Genomic DNA, 24484 nt, shown 5'->3' with positions numbered 1-24484 from the left:
CCTCTCACAACAGCATTTCTCCTCCTCAGAAAATGCCATCATTCTTCAAGTGACCTTTTCAAAGCAATGACCAAGCCCATAACCACGAGCACTGTGCAGAGCAGGGCTTGGCTTGGTCAGAGCCTGCCTGGGACTAACTTCTCAAAAGCAGTGTTCTCCCCAGAAGAAGGCAGCTGCAGCCACATGTTTAGTCGTTCTGCCATCCCTTTCACTACACTTTTATGCTCTTTAGTCAGAAATCCCCTAGAACAAGTTATTCCCAGCTAAGGCAACATCTGTTTCCTCTTCCAGAGGATTTACAAAGCTGCTGACAGCAGCAAGGCATTGCCACCAGTGGTCTGGGTTGGCCAGGGCTAATTTTGCACGTGTTAAACAAGAAGTAACTGAGCACATGGGTAGCCAAGGTTTCATGATAACATGCTAATGGGTGAGTGATGTTTCTTGGCATACATGCCCTGGGACACACTCCTACTCAATACAAAACCAGGGAGGCTTAGCCAGAGAAATCTGGAACATTCAGATGTGAAAAGGGGCCTGATTTGGCTCCCAAACTGCTGACTGTGAGGGGGTTTTCTCAATATCTACATCATTCCTTGGGGCAATGGCTCAACAGTTTCTGGCCTTTGGTGGGAGTTATGACAAAGTCTATGAGCCCATTTCAATAGTGTCACTCTTGTGCTGCAGTGTGCAAATTCTCTTTGGGACCAGGGAACACCAGGAATGAGCTTGGGAGCTTCTAGGGTTTGTGTGACAAGCTGTCACATCTGTCTGGGAGTTGTGAGAACTTCTGGGTGGGTGCAGAGCAAGCCGTGTATGATGGTGGTGCAGCAGAAGTAGTGCAGTAGCCCCTGGAAAACGCTTGTGGAAGCTGCAGACCCTCCTCTAGCCCATTAGATCAGTGTTTTGCAGCTCAAAACATGGAAACCACCGTCTTCCAAGACTTCCAAGCCTTCCAAGACCATGACTTGTGCAGACCAAGTCTATTCCAAGGCTGCAGCAGAACATGGTTGCTGCTGCAGAGCTGGAGGCAGCTCGGCCTATTGGGGCAGCTTTCAACCAACACCCCAGTAACACCACCCAAACAAGGCTGAGTTTTAGTGGGAACTCTGCTGCATTGCCCAGTTACGTTCTTGGGAGTGTCTGAGCTCCCTGGGGGGATTTGTCTGCCCTGTTGCTGTAGGCAGCTTTGACAAGAAGGTATCTGATGCTGACATATGGTGGACCATCCTCCACCCTTACATATTTCCTAACCCAAATGGGACTGGATGCTCTGGACAGCAAGGAATTAACAGCTTCCACTGATTCCTCTTTCCTGACTAGACAAATTATTCCAATTAGGGTATTTATTTCAATTTTGGACTCAATTTTTTTCTGGAACCCAAATCAGACCTTTTGGGCAGATGAAGCACAGGAAAGGTGGAAAGAAAAGAGGTAAATGCCACCACTCAGCAGGTTGTCAGCTCTGCTCTGAGTCAGACCCTCAGGAACCAACTCCTTCAAAGACAGTTGTGTTTTTTTTTAGGTATGTTTTCTGCCAAACTGAAGCAGCCTGACAGCCAGGAGAGGCACCCAGACCGCACACCAGGCTCTCTGCTCTTCTCCTCCCCACCCTCATCCTGCAAAGGTGCTGTCAGTTAATGCCCCCACAGAGACTGAGGCATCATCTTGCCCAACACCACACGGCTACAGCAGAGATATCTACACCGAGCCAGTCACATTGGTTTCTCAGTCATATTGGTTTCCCTCCACAGCCCAGGAAGAGAAATAAACCCTTCAAGAGCGTGACTCATCTGACCCACTTTGCTGCGGGACGGGATCCAGCACGGGGTGCCCTGGGAAGAGATCTCCAGTGGCTGTGGAGCAGCTCAGGTGACCGGCTCTGATGGGCGGGCCTCCCCAGCACATCCACGCTCACCCAGATCACAGCAAACTTACTTGGAGCTGGACTGAGCCTGCCCATAAACCGCGTCCTGCTTGCAGCTCATCATAGGCTGGGCATAGACCACGTCGGGCTTGTTGCTGGAGGGGCAAGAGAGGGCCCGTGCTGGCATTTTTTTACTTGTCCTGGTAGTTCCCTGCTGGGTGCTGCAGCTGCTGTAGATGCTCTGGCGGTTCAGGGTGGTCTTGTGCTCTGCCCGGCCCCCGGCCTGGCTCTTCCTGAGGGTGCCCCGGGGGGGTTCGCAGTACAGGTCGGGCTCGCTGCGGCTGCTCTTGATGTTCTGCACGAAGCAGTAGTCGCTGCCGGCGCGGGGGCCGCACACGGCCTTGCCGTAGTGTTTGCTGCCCCAGCCCTCCATCTGGCTGTAGGAGCTGTAGCGCCTGTTCTCCACGTCCCGCTTCAGGGTCCCGTTGTACAGCTGGACAACGACAAAACAGGGCACAGAGCTGTTAGGAGGGAGCTGCAGACCCGTGTGGCCGAGCCCGCTCCTGTGCGGGCGTGACGGCTGCCAACCCCCTGGGGCTCTGAGGTGCTTTTGTGGCCCCAAATTTGTGGGAGGTTGTCCCACCTGCAGCCCTTACAAAGGTATCAAACCCTGCCTTGATATTTCACAGGATCCCAGGACATGCTGAGTTGGAAGGGACCCACAAGGATCAACGAGTCCAACCCTCAGCCCTGCACAGGCCCATCCCCAAGAGTCACACCATGTTCCTGAGAGGATCATCTTGAGCTCTGGCAGCCTATTTGGTGCTGTACCCGCTGCCCTGGGGAGCCTGTTCAGTGCCCAACCACCCTCTGAGAGAAGAACCTCTTTCTAATAGATAACTTAAATTTGGGACACTAACCTGATTTGGAACACTTACTGATCAGGATGTGGCATCCAGGAGCTTTAAAGCAGAACTGAAAGCTCAAATATGACCCTGACAACAGAGAAAATGCCTTATTGCCAAGACACACAGGGTCTAAGGAGCTCACAGCTCACAATTGATGCCACCTTCTCCCCTTCCAACAGTGCCTGCATTTATTTTTAATTTCCTAATGCTATTGTCTTCCCCTCCCATCTAGTTGTTCCTTAGGAAGGGAGTAAAGGGAGAGAAAAATGAGTAAGAAGTGATTCTTGAATCAAACTGTGCCAAGAAACAAGTGGAGACAATGAATATCTGCTTATGAGTTACAAGGTGTGTAGCATCAGCTCACATAATGGGATGCTCTGGGAACAATGCAGGATGTGCAATAAAAAGTGAGGTGACTAAGCCAGGAAATAAAAAAGAAAAGATAAAAGATGGTAAAATAAATCATCTGCAATTAACAAAACAAAAAATGGCTTTAGCTGTTCAGCTGTCAGTTCAAAATCACTGTACCACTTCACCAGAATTCCTTCAGATTTGCATCGTTTGCCACACCAAAGATGAATTCAATATTCTTTTGCAATATTAAACTTTCTGGATGTCAGTGCTGGCATCCAGAAGCTTACAGGGTTGTATCCAAACGAGAGACAAGTCACTAAGCTGTGTACTCCACAAAGGAAAATAAATACAGCTATTTTATTGCTGTTTGCCCCATGATACTGAGTTTGTGCCCTGCTCTCCCCCTCCACACTCTGGGAAGCAGCTCTCCAAGACATGCAGCAAACAGGGATAAAAAGAACTAAAAAATAAAACTGCCTGTCCCATCCCCCTTTGGTTTGTCTGGGGAAAGCTCATCTGTGGTCCCTTGTTGGGTCAAAGTGGTTTTTTCCCATCTGGCTCTAAGCAGTGGTACTTCAAGTGCCTCTTTCTGCTAAGGCCACCCAAGGGTCTCTTTGGCTGGGAGACAAAAGTCAGCACTGGCACCTCACTATTTCCATGGAGACATGAAAAGCCTGTGCCTGCTGTAATAGTTCATGTCACTGCAAAAAAATTCATATTTCCTAACCTAGAAACACCACATGACAGAGAAATGGGAATTCTCTGCAGGCAATCCCCAAACAGCTGGTGATGTGCTGGGCAGCTGTTTCTGGGGGCATCTAAAGAGCTGAATTGTTGGAAGGGGAGGAAAGGGGAGCAAATTCTCTTTGCCTTTACTGCAGAGGACACAGAAACAAACCTGCTGGTGCTGCAGCACTGTGGGTCCGGGTTTGGTGCCACGGGTTTGGGAGAACAATATGGATGTGATAAGAAGAGCAAGGATGAGGCACATGTGATGGGTCTCAGGGGCTCCCTGGCAGTGGAGCAAGTCCTCTGGAATCTATGAGGACAGCTGAGGGCACTTGGTGTGTTCAGCTGGAGAAGACAGGGGAGACCTCATTGCAGTTACAACTTCCTTGGGAGGGGCAGAGGAGGGGCAGGACTGAGCTCTGCTGTGTGGGACCAGGTACAGGACCCCAGGTAGTGGCCTGGAGCTGTGTCAGGGGAGGTTTAGGCTGGGTCTCAGGAAAAGGTTCTTCCCCCAGAGGATGGCTGGGCACTGACCAGGCTCCCCAGGGCAGTGGGCACAGCCCCAAGGCTGCCAGAGCTCCAGGAGCATTTGGATGCTTGACAGACACATGATGTGACTCTTAGGGATGGTTCTGTGCAGGGCCAGGAGTTGGACTCGATCCTTGTGGATCCCTTCCAACTCAGCATTTTTCTGTGATTCTGTGAAATGTCCAGGATGGACATGCACACAGGTTCTCTCCATCCCAGTTTTGCTTGGGATGCAGCACATGCAACAACAGCAGAGTGACCTTTCATGAAGTCATGATGTACTGTGTGTGCCCTTCTAAAGTGACATCATCCTCATTTTTAATTCATTTTCCCATGTTTATAAACCCTTAGGACAGTGAGGGATGGGACAGGGCTGCAGTGGGAAGGTGCAGGGTGGACTTTACTGCCCATGGAGCAGGGAACCCACTCCCAGGGCTCGCCACTGGCAGCTGCCACAGGACAGACACCAGCTCATTAGACGTGAGCCCTGTTGGTTTTCTTTATGAGTCAGTTTAAGCTGGGTTTATTTTGTAGGGCTGTCAGAAGCTTGGCAGAGCTGTGGAGCCCCTGGGCATCTGCTGAACCTGATTCAGCCAACCCTGGAAGAGTAACCTGTTTATCTAAGGCTTTTGTTTGCTCTGCAGAGCTCTCACACTGTGGCAGGGCGGGTGAGGGAAGGTGTGAGTGTGTTTCTGTTTATTGGTACAGAATTATCAATTCTAGATTTCCTACTGGGTTTTTCAGTGGCCGATTGAATTGTTCTCTTCCTTGCCAGCCCTGGGATGGGTGAAGCAAAGCCACTGCCTGTTTGGAAAGACACCTTTCTGCAACACAGGGAGCCCTGAGTGGCAAGTCAGTGCAGGTCCTGGAAGGGCGGGGAAGCCTTTTGCAAACTCATGGGAAAATAGCTGCCGTGTGATGTGAAGCTCATTACCAAAGTCAGTGCATGACTTTTATTGCTGATTCTACCAGATGCTTGGCTGAGCCCATTTTAATCTCTTTCAAGTGGCATGGACCTAATTGGTATCTTAGAATTCCTCTTTGCAGCAGGAGCCTGATCCAAGGCCTCCAAATCGATGAGGGGTGTCCTGCCAGCTTCAGTGGATTTCAGACCTGTTTGCCAAAGAGTCCCTATGAACCCTTGCAGAGACTGAACCCTTCTTGATCTCAGCAAAGGGCCGTGTCTGTGCCTTCAGAGCAGCTTTCTCAGACTAAAACCTCTCTCCCCATTTTGGATGCTGACCCAGCTAAGTCAGAGACTGTCCCTGGAGCAATGGTGGGAAAGGCAATGGAATTCCCAGAGCTGTGATCTCTTCCCTGGCTGCAGTGATCCCTGAGATAGGAAGCACGGCAAAGAAGGAGCGAGGCAGTGCCTGTCTGGAAAGATGACATCTCTGAAGGTGAAGGTGATCCTGTTACACAGTCTGTGGTTTAAGGAGCCACCTGACAACCGTCTCACAGCTTTTGCTGATGCCATTCTGCATGTAGGGGGAGCTTTCCCTGTGAAGAGCAGCATTAGTGAAAGGAAATAATCAATCTCTGGCCTTCAAACCTCATAAGCTGCCGAGGTTTCCTAATAGCCTGAATTGCATCTGCCCACTGCTTGTGGGTGTTTGCCTGGTGTGCCAGGTCCACACCTCCGCCCTTCAGGAGTGGGGACAAATGCTGGAAAAGGTGAGGAAGTCCCTCAGAGTGGGGTGGGGACAGAAAGCAGTGATTCCCTCTGCACTGAAAGATCTGGAAACAGTTTTGGAGGGCTTGGAAGGCTGTCACCAAGACTTCTCCCCTTGGGAAGTGATAAGTCAGGGCAGTTTGGTAGGTCTCTCCTTCCAGCACACAATTCCTGTGGTAATGTGAGTTTGCAGCCCAGAAAGCCAATGATGTCCTGGGCTCATCCCACAGCATGGGCAGGAGGTGAGTGAGGTGATCATCCCCCTCTACTCTGCTAAGGTGAGACCCCACCTGGAGTACTGCCTACAGTGCTGGTGTCCCCAACATAAGGACTTGGAACTGTTGGAGCAAGTTCAGAGGAGGCCACAAAGATGATAAAGGGACCGGAGCACCTCCCCTATGGAGACAGGCTGGGAGAGCTGGGGCTGTTCAGCCTGGAGAGGAGGAGATCGTGTGGAGACCTCACAGCACCTTCCAGGATCTGAAGGGGCCTACAGGGAAGCTGGAGAGGGACTGTTCATCAGGAATTGGAGTGACAGGACAAGGGGGAATGGATTCACACTGATGTAGAGTAGGTTTAGATTAGATATTACGAAGAAATTCTTCCCTGTGAGGGTGGGGAGGCCCTGGCACAGGTTGCCCAGAGGAGCTGTGGCTGCCCCATCCCTCGAAGTGTCCAAGGCCAGGCTGGACGGGGCTTGGAGCAACCTGGGCTGGTGGAAGGTGTCCCTGCCCATGGCAGGGGCTGGGATGAGATGAGCTTTACAGTCCCCACTACCCAAACCATCCCATGATTCTGTGATTCCATCCATTCCAGTGTCCTGTAGGATTCAGGAGGACGCTCATGTGCAGCCAGGCAACCCAACATCCTGAATTTTAGCCTGAACTTCTCCTCCCTACTGTGAACTGTTTGAGGCCAGGCCTTGGCAAATGTTCATTCATATTAAAACAAGGAAGGGAGGGACAGGAGGAAAGGCAGCACTGGGAGCACTGGTGCTCCTGCCAGGCCCAGGCAGTAAGTGCCTCCCTGCACTGGCAGCAGCACAGGCCTGCCTGTAAATTAATAAGCATTTGTGGATCACCAGTTCTCAGCCTGCAATATGTTTCAGGAACAGCAGTTGGAATATCCAACAGTCTCACAAAACAGGTGAATAAACATCTTCAGCCTTTTATTTCAGCTGGAATACAACTGGTTCTAAAGAGAAAGTCAAAATGCCACTGTCCCAATCATTGGTCGTGAGTCCTTTTCTCTCTTATTCTTCCATAAACTCCTTTGCTTGTCAGGAAAAGTCCCTCCCCTCCTGCTGCTTTTCAGAGAAGCAGAGGCACAGAGCAAGGTGCTGCTCTGGTGCCAGCTCTGCCTTTCCCTGGGTGTTTCTGCCTCCTGCATCTGAGGACGCGATCAGTTCATTACCTGGCTCTCATTTCTTTTCCCCCTTGCAATTTGTTTGTTTCTAGAGCAGCAGACAGGGAGAAGTGAAGGGCTCCGTATAAACACGTCAGGAGCAGGTTTCTCCCAGGCTGGAGGGCAAAGCACAGGCGGTGCAACATGACAGGTCCCACCCTGAGTGATGGGTGGGGAAAACTCCTGGTGCTGCTTGCGAAACGCTCCAGCTGCTGCCTCCTGCACTCTCCATCGCAGGGAGAAAAATTGCAAAACCAGCAAATACATTGTTTATCTGTTTCTGAAATGCTCTTTCCCACCTCTCCTGGGTGCTGCCTTTTGCTGTGATTTTTCATTTGTTGGGGTTTTTTTTTGTAATGCAGCTGAGATTTAGGTCTCGGTTGTTCAGTTTGTTCTGTCCAGGGAAGGCAATGTCCAACTTGCTACTCCAAAGTGTGAAGCCTCTTGCAAAACCTCACAGGGACACCAGGATCTGACCAAGCAACCAAGTGCAATGACTCTAAATCTTGGTTTTCTTTGACAAGATTGCTCAAACCACTCTATTTTGGGGTTCTTTTAAACTTGAATGCGTCATCACAGGAAATGACACATTTGGACCTGAAATCCCAGTGGAACAAAGCTCCCACTGACAATGGGAGATGTTTGTCCATGGAAGCAAAGCCAGGCAGGGATAGCAGGAAGCGATTCTGCCCCACAGTGACAACGCACATGCAGATAAAGCACTTGGGAGAGAAAGCTGTGCAACCTTCTCCCACAGAGGCCATTTGGTTAAGAATTTTTATAGTCTCTAGAGCAGAGGGATCACCAAAGTGTGTGTTTTTCATTAGTGCCATAACTGACATAATTGCTACAGGGACCCAGCTGGGGGGGGCAGGGCAGGACAGAGCCTGAGGCTCTAGCAGTGGGGCCTGAGGGAAGCAGTGGTGAGCACAGGTGGACCAATAGCCACTGGTCCCCACCTGTTCTGTGCCAAGATCCAGCTGAGTTAACTGCTTTAATTGGAGCACCATTAGGCCTGACAAATATTCCTTGGTCTGGGAGCAGGGCTGCTCTCAGAGACATTCCTCACTGAAGTAACATCTGAGCCCCTCATGACAAGAAAGACATTGAGGGGCTGGAGTGTGTCCACAGAATGGAACGGAGCTGGGGAAGGGTCTGGAGCAGCAGGAGCAGCTGAGGGAGCTGGGGGGGCTCAACCTGGAGAAAAGGAGGCTCAGGGGGGACCTTCTGGCTCTGCAACTCCCTGACAGGAGGGGGGAGGCGAGGGGGGTCGGGCTCTGCTCCCGGGGAACAAGGGACAGGAGGAGAGGGAACGGCCTCAAGTTGTGCCAGGGGAGGCTCAGGTTGGACATCAGGAGGGATATCTTCCTGGAAAGGGTGGTCAGGCATTGGAAGGGAAGTGGTGGAGTCCCCATCCCTAGAGGTGTCCAAGGAAGGACTAGACATGGCACTCAATGCTCTGGGCTGTGTGGCAAGGCAGGATTGGGCACAGGCTGGACTCGGTGATCTTGCAGGTCTTTTCCAGCCTTAACAGTTCTGTGATTCTGTGAGAGCTCCAGGCTGAGGTCAGCTCTGTGGGGATGAGGGTCTGCTCACCCTGTTGAAGGCAGAGCATCCCAACATCCAAGATTTCCAACCCAGCACACCAGGGGCTCATTTGCCCCTTGTTTGGGGCAGTCCTGGGGGGGCTTATACCCACACCAGACCAGTGTGTGTCCTTCTCGTGGAAGCAGCAGCACAGGGAGCCCGTGTGGGTTTCTGCACCTTGTCCTGGTACTACCTCATCTTGATCGTGCCAGGACAGACATGGGACTTGGGAGTGCCCCTGACTCTCTTTCAGGGATGGACTTGCCAATCCAGCAGACCCAGGCAAGTGCAGGGTGGCAGTTGAACTCAGAGGGTCTTTGCTGATGGCACTCCACACTCTGCCTTCTGTGGTGTTTGGGGTTTTGCACCACACATGCTGCAACTCAGGGACCACCAGGCTGTGCCCTTGGCTTTGAGCCCACTCCTTGAACAGACCCTATTGAAGGGGTGGTATTGAGGTGTCAGAGTCAAGGGGGCAGCTCATGCTGGGACTTCTGCCGTGATTGCACCACTCTGGGTGCCCTAGTTCAGCCTCCTTAAACCTCCCTCAGGTTTGTCTGTGTAAATCGTGGTGGTGACCACTGAACCTCCTGTGGGCCCTGTGGCATTGCTCAGGCCCTACATCAGGACACAGCACACACAGCTCCTGCTGGGTGGCTTTGGAAACTGGTGGCCACTCAGAACTCACATTGTCAGTAGGGTGACAAATGTCTCTAGGGGTCTTCAAGGCTCGACAGCACCTGGATTGAAACATCACCTAACCCATTAGTGCACCCCAGGATGGTCTCTCTGCAAAGGAACCTTCTTGAAGGTCAGACATCCCTGAAGACTGAACATCCCTGAAGGCTGAGCCAACCCCTGGCACATGAGCCAAGGAAATGCTGCAGACAAGTGCAAACCTCTGCTGTCCAAGTGCCTGTTTCTGCAGTGGCACTGATTCCAGTGTTGCCTACTACTACTACTACTACTACTACTACTACTACTACTACTACTACTACTACTACTACTTCTACTACTACTACTACTACTACTATTTGTACTACAGTGAGTACCTACTTGAGCACTGGGAGCTGGCACTCACTGCAGTGCCAGGTACAATAATGCTGCAAGCAAGGCACTGCACAAGAGGAATAAAGAGAAAGTAATCTTTAATAAAGGGTAAATCAAAGGTTTCAGTCAGCAGTGTTAGAATAGAAATATTAAGTCTATGGTTTTTCCACAGAATTGGAAAAGCCCTCTAAGCTCATCAAGTGGAACCATTCCCCCAGCACTGCCACAGTCACCACTGAACCATATCCCCAAGTGCCATATCCACACATTTTTTGCTCTGCCACTGCCCTGAGCAGCCTGTGCCAAGTTGACTGATCCAGAGAGAGCTCTCCTCCTCCAGATCTATCATTTCTTTTGCTCTAATATTTTAACATCAGTATCATAAGGTTGGGAAGAAAACACAGAAGCAAAAAGGAAGACGCATTTTCAGGAAGACACAAGTCAAGACAAAAGGAGGAAGCCAGGGATAACAGCTTTTAAAAGCTGTGGGTGAGACAGGAAACCTCCTGTCGTTTAACATCACCATCTAAGGCAATGTCTTGGATTAAGGCAATTTAAGGGCAGTGTCTCAGTTGCAGGTGCTGTGGAGCAGCAACGTGGACATGGATTGCCTGCTACACCTTTTTAGCTCCAGGGGCATTAAGAGTAAGCAATTTTCCTCAATACAAAACTAGGTCATTTCCCCGAAGTATCTGAATTTGCCTCTGCACCTCAAAGACTCTGCTACTTCTGAGGCACATTCTCAGCTCCAGGTCCAGCTGGAAAGAAGTCCAGCGATTTCATTCTTCAAAAATAGATTCACTTTATCTTTGTTTTCATGCCTTACAACCTGGGGATTGCAAACAGGAAACATTTTTTAGAAAGCCTAGAACCTACACAGACTTCAAACAGGTCTGTAGACCAAAGCTCAAGTTAGCCCAGGCTGGAGGCTGCTGATGGAGGTGTGTAAACCTTTAATACTTTCTGGAAAGAAGCAAAATGGAGAAGGTTCCTCAGTGTGGTTGGGGAGTATGATGTCTGTTAAGCTTGTTAAGCAGATTTAGGCTTGAGGTTATATTTTCCAATGTGCCAATGGCACTTGAGACTCATCGCCCCGAACTGCAGCCTGTTATGTGACTGCTCCCATCCAGCTCCCAGTGGCAGGAGATAGGAATCCAGAGGGGCTGATTCATCCTGACCTGACAGATCTCCAAGATATAGGAGATGAATCACCTCCTCATACTTCTCTCTTTGTTGGCCAGGGGAGGAGGCCAGACGACTTGTTAGGACTAAATGGCTGATTTTCAGATAGACACAGTTAGGTAAGACAGATTTTACTGTGAATCCTTCACAAGTCCCAGTCCTGAACAGTAGCCCAGGTCCTGAAGACCTTTACCAAAATTTTCTGAAACAAAAGGCTTGTAAGACACTTAAATTTGGAGACAGACCTTCTCTCATCAATAACAGCAGAAGAGTCAGAAAACAGCCAGAAAACAGACAGAGTCCATGGTGAACCACAAGTGACTGAAATTCTGTGTCCACAGGACTCTGGTGTCTAATGAAGGCCCTGATCTTCAGAACAGATCTTCACCAGAACACCACCATTGCTGGCTGAAATCCCCAGCAGCCAGTGGCATTCCTACCTATCTAGGATTTGTCCAGATGTCACAATATTTGGGAAGAACAAAATTAAACAATAATCCTTACACCAGCAACACTGACTGCAGTACCATGTTCCCAGCATGAACATGAGCATGAGCTCAAAGGGCTGTTGCAGAGCTGGGCTGAGCTTCTTCTCTCTAACAAGAAATTCATCCAGAAACTATTGAAATGGCTGAGACAGAGCATTTCTGCTTACACAAAGCATAACAAACTCCATTCAGGAATCACAATAGACAACAGAAATATATCATTGAAACAAAACCTCACAACCATTTCACTTATGAGGCTCGGAGACTCCACTTCTGCCTCAGGAGGTGCCTCAGCTGCAAATTTCTGGTGGCCACAAAACCCCTGCCAGTTTACCATGCCCAGACCCTTCTGCTGGGTCTTAGGGATGGAGAGAGGACAGTTAAATGGATGGACCTTTGCTCTGACCCGTCACAGAACCCCAGACTGGTTTGGGTTGGAAGGGACCGTAAAGCTCATCTTGTTCCACCCCCTGCCATGTGCAGGGACACCTTCCACTGTCCCAGATTGCTCCAGGCCCTGTCCAACCTGGCTTTGGACACTTCCAGGGATGGGGCAGCCACAGCTTCTCTGGGCAACCTGTGCCAGGGCCTCCCCACCCTCCCAGGGAAGAATTCCTCCCCAATATCCCCTCTGCCCCTGCCCTCTGGCGGTTTGAAGCCATCCCCCCTTGTCACTCCAGTCACTTGTAAATAGTTTCTCTTCGTGTTTCCTGTGGGCTCCCTTAAGGTCCTGGAAGGCCACAATTAGGTCACCCCAAGGCCTTCTCTTCTCCAGGATGAAGAGTTCCAATTGTCTCAGCCTTTCCTCACAGCAGAGCTGCTCCATCCCATTAGTCAACTTGGTGGCCTCCTCTGGACTTGCTTTTCCAGTCACAGTCACTATAGTCACCCTTTTGGTGGCAGAAACCCCTCTGTCTGGGATTTAAGCAGTGCAGCAAAAGGCACTGAAACAAGACAACAGACAAGGTGCAAATAAAAATTTCAAAGAGACTCCAGTGCTCCCAGTTTTCCTGATGAACATGCAGCAAACCTAATGATGCAAACCCAGCAAGAGACATCACTGCCTTGAAGCAAGTGTGCTACACCAAGGCCATTGGGAATGACACAGGAATCCTTCTGAAGCTGAGGAATGCTGATGCTGTGAACAGGCAGAGGATCCAGCAACTACCAGGAAAAGCTGCAACCCTCTGTCTGTGTGCTTGAAGCCAACAAAAGCACCTTTCCTGGTTCAAGCCTTTGATAGTTGACTCAGAGCTGCTTTGCAGTCCCAGAGTTGTTGAAAGAAGCCCTTTCCTTTTCTCATATTCAAATCCCAGAGCTGAATTGTTCCTTTCTACTTCAGAGCTGATGAAAAGCAAGGAAAAAACAGAACACAGGTCTGAGGTGGAACATGAGCACAAGTTGTGCCAGTGGACTGTGGAGTGGTTTGGAGTGATTCCTTGTGTACCAAGAGTCTGTCACCAAGGACAGGACCAGGACTCTGTGGGATGTCCTGCACAAAGACAAGGACTATCTCACCTCTGCTTTTTCTGGCGATCTGTAACAATTTTTTTGGAAGTCACTGCAGGAGAACTGGACAATGTTTTTTCTTCTAAGAACAGAGAATATCTAGCAAGGGTCTGCACCAGCATGAGATTGGGAATAGCAACACAGTTTTAATGCAGATCCCCTGGTCATCACCCCTCAACCACATTAATGTTATTCAAAGGGACATTTTGGTGCACAGAAACAAAAGTGGAAACTGCTCCAGGTGAGCAATGGATGTGCTCCAAACTTGAACTGAGCTTTAAGAGTCTGAACCCAACACTGATCCTTCAGACAGCTTCAAAACCCTTTCATGTCGATATTAATCCACAAAACCAAACTAAATCTTGTCCACACTGAAGTCCCCAAGCACATAAGACATAGATGGAGGGTCCTCAATCATCCTCCTCCGTTGCACTGAATCACTTTCTAAGAGAACACAGTGGTGCATAATCTCTCTTGGGCAAGTTTCTGAAGCACTGTGGCCTTCCTACAAGACTGTGAGAGGGTTCTTTCTGTACAGCACCTCAGAGCAAGCCACAGTTCCCAGATCAAAGAGTATCTTACCGGGTATCCCCAGCTGCTGTTCCCTGTCTGGGTTTTGGTGTAGTAGCTGCCTCGGGATGTCCCGTAGCCATAACCATCAGCTAAACCATCATACATGGAACCTGTAAAGGGAAAAAAAATGTCTTCAGCAGGAGAAAGTATGCCCACTGGACACCTTTCAGAGCACAGGGCTCTTTTTTTCCAGCAAGTTTAGTTACAGAGTAGTAACAGTTATAAATCTCAACAGGAACATAGAAAATACAGGCTGTAAGTTGAACCCTTGCCATTGCAGGCAACTCATAGCAGATGTTTATTCCAGAAGAGCTCTTGGAAACTCCAGCTCTCAGACCACAGGTGACACCCTAAGGTTTTCAGCACAAAAGACCCAGTGCCATAAAATCTACAGCAGACAAGCAGAAGGGGTCAGAGACCAGGCCAGTGTCTTAGGTCACACAATCACAGAATCATGGAATGGTTTGGGTTGGAAGGGACCTTAAAGCCCATCTCATTCCATCCCCTGCCACGGGCAGGGACACCTTCCACTAGCCCAGGTTTGCTCCAAGCCCTGTCCAACCTGGCCTTGGACACTTCCAGGGATGGGGCAGCCACAGCTTCTCTGGGCAACCTGTGCCAGGGCCTCACCACCATCATGGCAGAGAATTTTTTTCTAATAGATAATATAAACCTACTCTCTGTCAGTGTGAAGCCATTCCACCTTGTCCTGTCACTCCAGGCCCTTGTAAACAGTCTCTCTCCATGTTTCTTGTGGGCTCCCCTCAGGTACTGGAAGGTCACAATTAGGTCACCCTGAAGCTTCTCTTCTCCAGGCTGAACAATCCCAATTCCCTCAGCCTTTCCTCACAGCAGAGCTGCTCCATCCCTCTGATCAGCTTGGTGGCCTCCTCTTTGCTATATGAGAGGAACTTGATGATATTTTGTGCTGCACAGCCTGGAAGGTCTGACCCTGGAACACTCTTCCCTTGTTCTGACCTGGAGATAAATTCAAATTCCCTCTCTGGAGGAAAAACCCATTCCTGACCCTTTCCCTGGTCTGCCTTTCTGTGTCTGAGTCCCAACAACCACATCAACACAAGCAGCCTGAGCAAGGCTTGCTAAAATCAATAAATAGCCAATAACAAACACAATGGGTAAAGGATGATCAAATCTGTTTAACACATGGGGATCTAAAATAGTCAAACACTAAAAAGCCTAATTTCACTGCCTTAAATTTTAATGTCATCTCTAAAAGATCACTTGGGGTGTTTGCCCTTTCTTTTCCTGAACATGTATCAAGCTCCATCATTATTTTTGGGATGATGGCGAGATAAATGAGTCTAGATCTCAGATATGCTTTTTAAACATCTTGGATCAGGAGGAACCCATCGGCCACTTCTACTGTTCCTCAGTGCTATAACCAGGGTGTTTGGATTTACCTATCCCAGCCCTTTCAAAAGCTGTCTCTCCCCAGTAGCCTTTGGCAATGCAAACCTTGGATCCGTCCCAAAAATATTCTACTCCACGTTCATCACTACAGGGAAAAATGAAGCAAGTCATTTTCTTTCCACAGTGAAATTTTCTTAACCCCCTTCAGGTGGTCCAAAAGAGTTTAAGGTCATTTAAGTTTCATTTTCAAAAGTGCTCAAGAATTGTGGCATCCCAGGTCCCGTTATGAGGAAATGCAAACCCTACACTCCAATTAACTTCCAGGGGAAGCTCTGAATGTCTAACAAAGTACAAAATCAGGACATACCTGTCTCAGCTTATGCACCTAAACTGGGGGGTAATGTCAGAAATATCCTAATCTTTGTGATTGTTTGATAAGACTCATCCCTTAGATAAACTGGATGAGCTCAACCACAAAGGCCCCGGAGCCACTCCAGTCTTCTACAGCCACTGATCCTTGGAATAAACCTGATTTATTGCCTTGCCTGAGGCTCCCAGAACCTGTTATGGTGATTTGGTTTGTGGCTAAAAATTCTTGCATTTTCTCAGGAAGATGATTCCTGTGGATAATAATGAGATTTGCTTTCTGTTGTCAACAAGAGAGGAGTGAGTCTGTAGGGATGGGAGCACCTGGAGAACATCACCCAGTGCAGATTAGGCAACAGTGAGGTGTTTTCACCTGTGCAGGAAACCACAGGACCTCATTTTCCATAGGCCAGAGCCTTGGTGGGCATTGCTCCTTATGGACATCTCTCCAGCCCTGATTGTTTTAGGTATATAAAGCTGCACAGAACTTGCTGATAAATCATGGACGTGGCCATGGACATGCAATGGGACATTCAGCCATGTCCTTCACCTTGTGCTCCCTCACTGCTCAGGGATTCCCAGAGCAGGAATTAGTGCTGGGCCTCAGCAGCAGAAAGGCAGGGATGGAAATGGGAAGTTTGGGCCAGAGTTACCTAATAGCCATAATTCTGAGCACAAAGATAAAGCCATCCCATGAGAATTTCCTGGGAATTCCTCCTTTGAATCGACCTCTTGTTCTCTGTAAACACCATGTAACTGCAGGAGGGAGGACCAGGGAGCATTTTGCTGACACAGTGAGGGAGCAGGTGCAAGAAAGGGTTTTTGGGCATGACTCCGCAGGTCCATCTGACCAGCCCTCCCTGGGGACCAGCTTTTCCTTTCAGGATCCATTCTTGCCATGCACTGCACTCAAGACTCAAGGACTTTGGATTTGAGCAAGGAGACACCAAAAAATAAGCCAGTTTAGGCACATCTCTGATTTTCTTGGATAAATTCACCGCTACGTGGCTGAATTCAGGAGACTGGGCAGTTCATGCAAGTTTATGTCCTTCAGTTGTGGAAGAGTTGCCTTCACCTCGAAGAACTCGTATATAAGAGCTTATAAATACATAATTATATAGAACCTCAAATGTTCAAGGCATTTTGAAGTCACCTTGCTGGTTGGAGAAGATGCTTCTCTTGCCACCACACAACTGTGATTTTATTGCTTGGAGAGCTCAGTCTGAAGGGCAGGAAGGACCTGGGAATTTTCTGATGGAGGCGGCTAAAGAAAACATCATCTTTGTTTGTTTCTGAAAGTTTAGACACTTCTTTGCCAGGTTCATCTTGAGAACCAGCTTGGAGGTGTCATCAGCCCTCAGGGAGAGGAAGGACATTCCTCTTTTCAACCACCTCAAGGGTAAAGACCATACAAGCTGGTCACAGGTCCTCAGAGTCTGGGATCAAACCAGACAATCTCAAAAAACCCCACACTTTTGCAGGGTGTGGAAATGCTCTTTGGGGGAGGTGACTCCCTGGTGCTTTTTTCTAGCTATGTCCATATATCTGTGTCCCATTTGTTGTCATCCAGCCCAGCTGGTTGGGTCTCTGAAGTGCCCACGTGCACTTGAACAAACAGAGAGCCAATTAAAACCACCATATTCGTAGTAGATAACAGAGAATCAGAGAATCACTCAGGTTGGAAAAGCCCTCTAAGGTCACTGAGTCCCACCATTAACCCAGCACTGCTGTGGTCACCACTAACCCGTGTCCCCAAGTGCCACATCCACGGGCCTTTTGAGCACTTCCAGGGATGGTGACTCCACCACTGCCCTGGGCAGCCTGGACCAGTGCCTGACCAGCCTTTCCAGGAAGAAATTCCTCCCAAATATCCAAGCTAAACCTCCCCTGGCACAACTTGTGGCTGTTCCCTCTTGTCCTGTCCCTTGTTCCCTGGGAGCAGAGCCCGATGCCCACCGGGCTCCACCCTCCTGTGAAGGAGTTGGAGAGAGCCAGAAGGTCCCCCCTGAGCCTCCTTTTCTCCAGGCTGAGCCCCCCCAGCTCCCTCAGCTGCTCCTCATAACAAAGGACCACTCAACAGATGGAACAGAGGCAGAAAAGACATGGTTCAAATCCCTCAGATGAAGCTCAGCCTCCCAGTGACCACACTGTGGACAGGAAATCCCCCTGAGGGCTGCTCAGGCTCTCCCCCTCCCAGGTTATCATTCCCCCAAGACATTTCCTTCAAAACCTGGTCAATTTAAAATCTCATTGACCTTCACTGGGAGAATCCATGAGGGTAAAATCTAATTAAAATGGGTAAGAATTGCAATATCTTGCACTTTGCACCCCTGTGGGCCCCCACTACATTCTCCCCTTGCCCTTATCCTCCTCTGTGTCCCTATTATGGATCATTGCAGAGCAAACTGAGACTTCTGCCTAACCCAATATGCCTATTCTTGATGAGTTCTTTGCTTTCTTCAAAGGCAGCTTTCCTCTCAAAGCTGAGAGCTGATGGCAAGGGGAAGAATTGGGTTCAAAGTGCCAGCAAAGGCTTCAACTGGACACACAAAGCCAACGTGGAGCATTGTGGAAAAGGATGCATGTTAATAAATATTAATCTGTGGCAGGGAAAGGCAAGACAAGAACCTGGCACTCGCAGTGCAGGCTAGACGAGTTAAATCATAAACTATGCACGGCTTTCAAACAATAAGGATGATTAAACATAGGAAAAACACAGTAAGAGAAGAGAGTCTGTGGGAGGCACAAAGCAAAGCCTGGGTGCCTTCTAGGAGAGAGGTGGTAGTGAAATCCCAGACGCTGAGATTCTTGCAGGAATGACCAAACTTCGTTTATGCTTCTGGCCTATGAGATAAAGAGATTTGGTACTTTTTTCTGACCCAACAATCTGAGGTTTGTGGAAGAGTGGGAGGCTTTCGCTGAATCATGCTGGGGGAAGGGTACAGAAGTCTTCAAAAGACTTGCTACTCCCAAAATTTCCTCCTCCCTTCACATCAGTGTGATGACCCCCATTGAAACTAGGTGGGATCCCATCAGAGCTCAGTGGGATTTCTCCCCTCTCAGCCACAGCCAGCACAGGAATCCTCTCAATCCCAGCTCAGCCATGAGGCAGTTGGATATGACACTCCTTGTGACAAGTCACAGGCAGAACTTTTCTTTAGCCAGAGGACTCTGCAGACCAGCACTGTTGGCTACGAGGAACTGGCTCAGCTTGGCCTGGCCTTTTCTGCTGCTGTGCCAGTGAAATTCATTTTCCCTGGAGATTTGCATTACTCACAAATTCAGTGGGAGCCATCCAGTCAGGTATTCCCATGGGGAGAAGGACAGATACACCCCAGGGCAGATACCACAGACCCAAAACCTGAGGAGAACACACCCCACTGATCCAAAACCCAAGGAGGGCAGACCCCAAAGAACCAAGAGACCCCCCCAAACCCCAGACTATGCAGTCATCCTTTGGAACACCTGTAGCTGCTGTGCTGAGACAAGACCCATTGTGGGGGCAGGCAACTGGTTTCTGCTCACTGTCCTACCCCAGTGCACACCATTTTGAGCCCAGATTGATCACCTTGCCCTTCTGTGACTTGTGCCACCTACCAGGTGACACCAGATCTTCAGAGAGAACCCACAACGCTGTGACCTGCTGGACTCCAAATAACCAACTCATTTTATTGTATCCATCAATCAGTAGGATATTGAGGGAGGGTGTACTGACCTTCCTAAGGAGCTCTAGTTATGGGATACACCACCACTCATCCCTGCTACATGCAGGAGGGTTCCATGTCCATGCTTGGTTCCTGAAGCTGGGGGAAGCTCTGGGCTGTGCTTCAGCTCTGGCTCAAAACACAGATCAAAATGCAGCAACAGACACCTGGACCTGGACCAACACCTGCCCAGACACACACAGGGAACTGTCTGGGTGCAGGGGGAACAAAGCATGTGGACATTAAGCAAGGGGCTTTGGGAATACCTTGGCTTGGGCTGCCTTTGAGGAGCATCTCTGAGAAATCCCAGGTAGCTGGTGTTGGAGGAGCATTTGGGCAGGCAGGATCCATGTCTGGCAGACCCATGTAGCCTGTTTGCAGGAAGTATTAATTTTCCTTCTCGGGCCTGCCCAGCTAATCTTTGGCCAACAGCAGTAAAAGCCAATACCTGAAAATTTAGTTTGACCAGCTCAGGCACCAATCAGGAGAAAAACCTGAGAATAAATGGCAACTTCTCACCCTTCTGGGATTCCATCCAGAAATTCACTGACAGAGCAACTGCTGGAGTGAATCAGCCACCAGGACCTTCATGCTGGCCATCCCCCCGTGGTGGGAGTGGGACAGCCTTGCCCTTGTGTGTGGAGGCAGCTCCTGGGAGCGGGATGAGACTCAGCTTCCCTGGGACACAGAAACCAGAGCTGCACATCTCCATGCAATTCCCATTCCCAGGCATTCCCAAAAGTGGCTGGAGGAGGGGTTTAGCTTGTCAAGCAGAGACGGGCAGCTTGGGAATGTGCTGTTTTTCTTTTTACCCTGTCCCATAGGTTTCACTTGGGCTCCTCTCCAAACAGAATAATCCCATGCTGCCTCCCTTCCATCCTGCCTATGGGCAGCAGTGGGAGATATTCCTCTGCCCACTTCCCCTTGAAATGCCCCTCCACTGGAAAGGGAGGCTGGCAGTGCCCTGATGCTCATCCAGAGCCCCTCATCTCATCCTGGCTTGTATTTTATTTTGTCAGGTCTGGCACCTGACAAAAGTAATAAGCCCTCTGGAGGTGGAAGGAGATTTGCATCTCCCACTTTGGTGGCAGAAGAAAGCTCTCCCTGCCCCAGCTCCCCCCTCACCCCTTTGGAGTGCCCCAACATGGGGCACATTCCTACCACCACACAACATGGCACACATGCCCTCCACCATGAGCCTGCTCTGTTGCCCCCATCCCAGCAATTCCAATGCCTAGAGCCGGGATGGCTCCCATAGGAGCACCACCTCCACACTTCACCCAGCAGCCTTGTGCCATCCGGCTTCTCATGGCAAACCAGCCCAAAACGTGTGTCTGGAGCACAACACCTCACCAGTGCTGGATTTGGCCTCACAATCTAGCTTGGAAAAGCTGCCAGGCAAGGCATAGTTCCCCCAGAAAAGTACCAGAGCCTGGCACAGCTCTCCCAGCTTTCCAGCAAACTCCCTCTACACTCTGCTCATTCCAAACACAGCTGAACATTCAGTCTTAGCCTCAGCACACCTGTCCACCCCCAAAGCCTCAAGCTTTCCTCTCCCTGGAGGACTCAGACAGGCCAGAGCTCTCTCTTGCTGCCAAAGCACCTCCAAGTTCATGATATTTTGCACTGAGCTGTCTCAACGCTCTGAGTTTGCAGCTTCCAGCTTTACCTCCACACCAGCTTTCTCCAGGCACAAGGATGGCAAAGAAAACGATTTGCCAAGCCTTGAGTGACAGAGGAAGGTATTCCAGCAGGAAACCTGGCTCCAGGACTCAGCTGACTGCTTGTTTTCTGTGGCACAGTCTCAGTGCATGGAACTGGAACGGCCACCCAGACCCCAACACCCCTTTTTACTCCTCTGCACAATGGAGGGGGCTTTGAAACACCCCCACCAAACCAAGGCCAGGGACACTTCTCTGAATTCAGCTCCTTCCTGCCACTCACACCAGGGTGACCCAGAGACTCCCACACTTCTGAGCCTGCAAATGGCAGACGTGTTGGGAGCTCCAGAGGCGAATCCAAGTCGAGGTTTGTGCCCTGTGAGTGGGCACAGCTGCCTGCTCTTCACCTGCCCAACGCTCAGGAGGCAGTGAGCCCCGCAGTGTGGCCAGTTCCAGCCCCATGGCACCGTGCAGGAGCAGCTCTGTTAGCTTTGCCCATCCACGGGAGGGGATGGTGGAGAATTCCAACCACGGAAGCACTTGCAGAGGAAGGATTTGCAAAATTAGGAAGCTACTCCAGCTTTAGACCCAGGGGAAAATTGGTTAATAGCACCACACCAAAATGTCCAAGAGCCTCAGGGATGTGGAGCAGTGCAGCACTCCCGGGGGATCAGCTCCACCGGGGAGACAGTCGAGGTATCCAGCTCCAAGTCTTGTCCTAACTCTTCCATCCAGTGCAAGAGACCTCGGCATCCCCTGCTTGGGGTGACCATGAGAGACACAAACCAGTCTGTCCCCCACAAACAAAACCCCACAACAGCTCCCCAAAGCATCAGCCCTGTCCCCAGAGGGGACCCCCTCACTGTCCAGGGTTTTACCTCTGTTTGAGTGGCCCACGCTCGATGACACGGACGACTTCTGCTTCTGCCGCTTCACCGTCATCATCACCTGCTCCTGGACCCGCTGCTTTCCTGTGCCCTTGGTCTTCAGCTTGTGGTCTGAGGGCAGAGCCAGCGTGGAACTGGCCTGGTCTTGGAAGCATTCATATGCCAGAGCTGTTTTCAGTGGAGAGTGAAGCATGGCTGCGATCAGACCGTGGGGCTCGGGGGGACAGGGGGCTGCACTTCACCTGAGCGTGCACGACACGGGGCGACGGCGAACGGGCTCGGACTGGGGTTAATCTGCCGAGCCCCTCCTTGCCATACGTCCCCTGGCCGAGAGTGTCTCAGGGCTCCTGCTCCCAGCTCGGCTCCCCGGCGTGTGAGCAGGCACACCCTCTGCCAGACTGGATATACAGCCCTGCTCGCACACACCCACGCGCTCCCGCCGCGGCTCCTCACGGCCCCCTCGCTGCAGGGCACGCGGCTCCCCGCGGCCCTCACCCCACAACCGCCTCCCCCAGACCCTGCCAGAGCACAGCGGGGCGAGGGGGACGTGTGGGTGCCAACGGGGAGGGGGCAAGGCTGGGAGGTGCGAGGGCTGGGGATGGACGTGGCCGTGCCTGTCGCCGCCAAGGGCTCCTGGGTGAGGCTTTGTGGGTCTGGGGAGGAAACGGTGCTCTCGGGCAGCCGGAGGGCTGGAGAATCTCCCACGCAGCCTGCACGTCTTGAGTTCTGGTATTTCCCTCAGTCTAAACTGGATCAAAATGGTTTCTCAGTGCCAAAAGTCTGGGGACGCCCCTACTAGTGGGAGGCAGCATTGCACAGGCCTTGGGTCAGAGGGGCAGTGCTGCCCACAGTGCCCATTTCTGCCTGGGGTCCAACCTCCGGCCTGCCAAGGTGCTCCTGGCTCAATGTGTGCAGCTCCCAATCTGCAGAAACCTTCCTCTGCCTGCACAGGTTGCAAATCCGTGCCTCTAAACCCAGGAATGCAGAATCCCTGCAGAACACCCAGCACAGGGGTCAGGGAGGGTCCTGAGGTCCTCAGGAGAGTCACGGTGCTGCCCATGGGGGTGAGACCTCTCCCCAGAGGGTGTCCCAGTTGCTGCAGGGACAGGCCTATGGACAAACCTGCCAGGCAGAGTTGGGGCAATCTTTGCAAGCAGTTCGGAGTAGCAGGGAGAAAACCAGGACATTTAGCAAGCAGAGTAGAAGATAAAATGGCTGTGCAAGAAATGACATGCCAGGTTATGAATGTGAGCAGAGAATTTTCTCTCTGCCAAGCCACACTGCAGCAACTCGTTTGCAGAGAACTGAACCCCTTGGTGCTGGTGTGACCAGTTTCAGGTCACAGCAAGCGCTGACAAAGCTCCTGCCAAGCCACAAGAGGCTGATATGGGAGAAGAGGCAGAAACCTCATCAGGAGGGAGGCCGAGGGGAGGGTGCCCAGGGCAGAGGATTCTTGGGTCCCCCAGGACCAGGTCCTGGGTGTTTGTGCCAGCACACAGACTGGAGAAGGGTTGGGAGGAGCAGAGCCCTCTGTGCTGCCAGATGGAGGGTGCTAGAAAGGCAGAAGGGTAGTAGAAAGGACTTGTGTGGTTTCTCTCCAGTGAGAATCATCGGCACCCAGGGCTTGGCTGTCTGCAGATCTGGTGCTTTTAGCTCACAGATGCTTTATTTCATTCCCATCCATCAGGTTTCATGTTTCCCCTGGTGGTTTGTGTCCACCACATTTTGTACCAACAAGAGCAGTCTCAGAAAGCAGAGGGCAGGCTCCCCAGGAAGATGAGTGTTGTGCAGTGTCCTCTTCTGATGCTCCACAATGCTCCTCCCATGAAACCCAAGAGCAGAAAGCCAGGTTTGGTCGATGAGACACAGGACTAGAGCAACTGGAGGGTATTTGCCTTTGGTCTCTTCTCCCCTCGTTTCCTGACACCTCATCCAAGGGATGCAGAGGCTTCACTCTGGGCCATCACCCAACCTGCCCAGACTTTTAAACCATGCCCAAGCAAGTCCTGCCAGGAGGAGAGCTGAGTGCTGCCCAAGACCTGGTGGCTGATGCCCAGTGAGACAGAGTGGGTGGAGTGGATGCCCTCCTTTTCTGCTGCTCCTGAGCGTTTCACAGACTGGGGATAAGTCCATGCACTTCCAGTCCAGGTAGGGAACAGCAAAGCAATACCTGGGTGTTGTTTTCCTCTGTCCTACTTGTTTCTCCTGAAAGCTTGTTATCGATGCCAAGCGATGTTTTCGCAAATCAATGACAGGCTGTCAGCGTCAGATGGCTCCTGCACAACAAAGTGCCCAGCTCTAACAAACCTGTAATGTCATTTCCCCCCGGGCAAGGAACAGCCCTCACCCTGTCCCCGTGCGGGAGAGCCGAGTGTTTATCACAGCCCGTCATTTGGCTCTGGCATCTGCCCTGTTTCATAACTCGCCCGAAATGCTGAGCTGGGCTGCGGAGCTGCGGACAGGGAGCTTAAGAGAGGCTTTCAAGAAACAATGGTTTCTTGGGGCGAGTTTGCGCGGTCTAGCCCAAGGGAGGGAATCTCCCAGGTTTCTGCAACAGACTCCAGACCTGGATCTGGAAGAGCAAAGGGTGTTTAAACAAAGGAGTTTATTGCAGCTTTATGCAAACTGCTGTTCTGCTGGGTGTCGG

The 24484-nt window shown here is 50.8% G+C and overlaps 1 protein-coding gene across 1 annotated transcript in view; it reads right to left on the bottom strand.

Moving 5' to 3' along the window:
- PKP1 (plakophilin 1) overlaps nucleotides 1-22030 on the bottom strand; it is a 47066-nt gene extending 25036 nt beyond the window's left edge. The window contains exons 1-3 of the mRNA XM_008929704.2: nucleotides 21829-22030; nucleotides 13858-13958; nucleotides 1936-2357 (exon numbers count right to left, since the gene is read on the bottom strand). Coding sequence (XP_008927952.1) covers nucleotides 1936-2357; nucleotides 13858-13958; nucleotides 21829-22030 — 725 coding nt within the window. The remainder of the gene's footprint in view (nucleotides 1-1935; nucleotides 2358-13857; nucleotides 13959-21828) is intronic.
- Nucleotides 22031-24484: the final 2454 nt, after the last annotated feature.

The sequence above is a fragment of the Manacus vitellinus genome, unplaced genomic scaffold (assembly GCF_001715985.3).
Source record: "Manacus vitellinus isolate BGI_N305 unplaced genomic scaffold, ASM171598v3 scaffold_47_pilon, whole genome shotgun sequence".
NCBI lineage: Eukaryota > Metazoa > Chordata > Aves > Passeriformes > Pipridae > Manacus > Manacus vitellinus.
The sequence above is the reverse complement of the archived record's forward strand: the minus strand, read 5'-3'. Positions and strand labels throughout refer to the sequence as shown.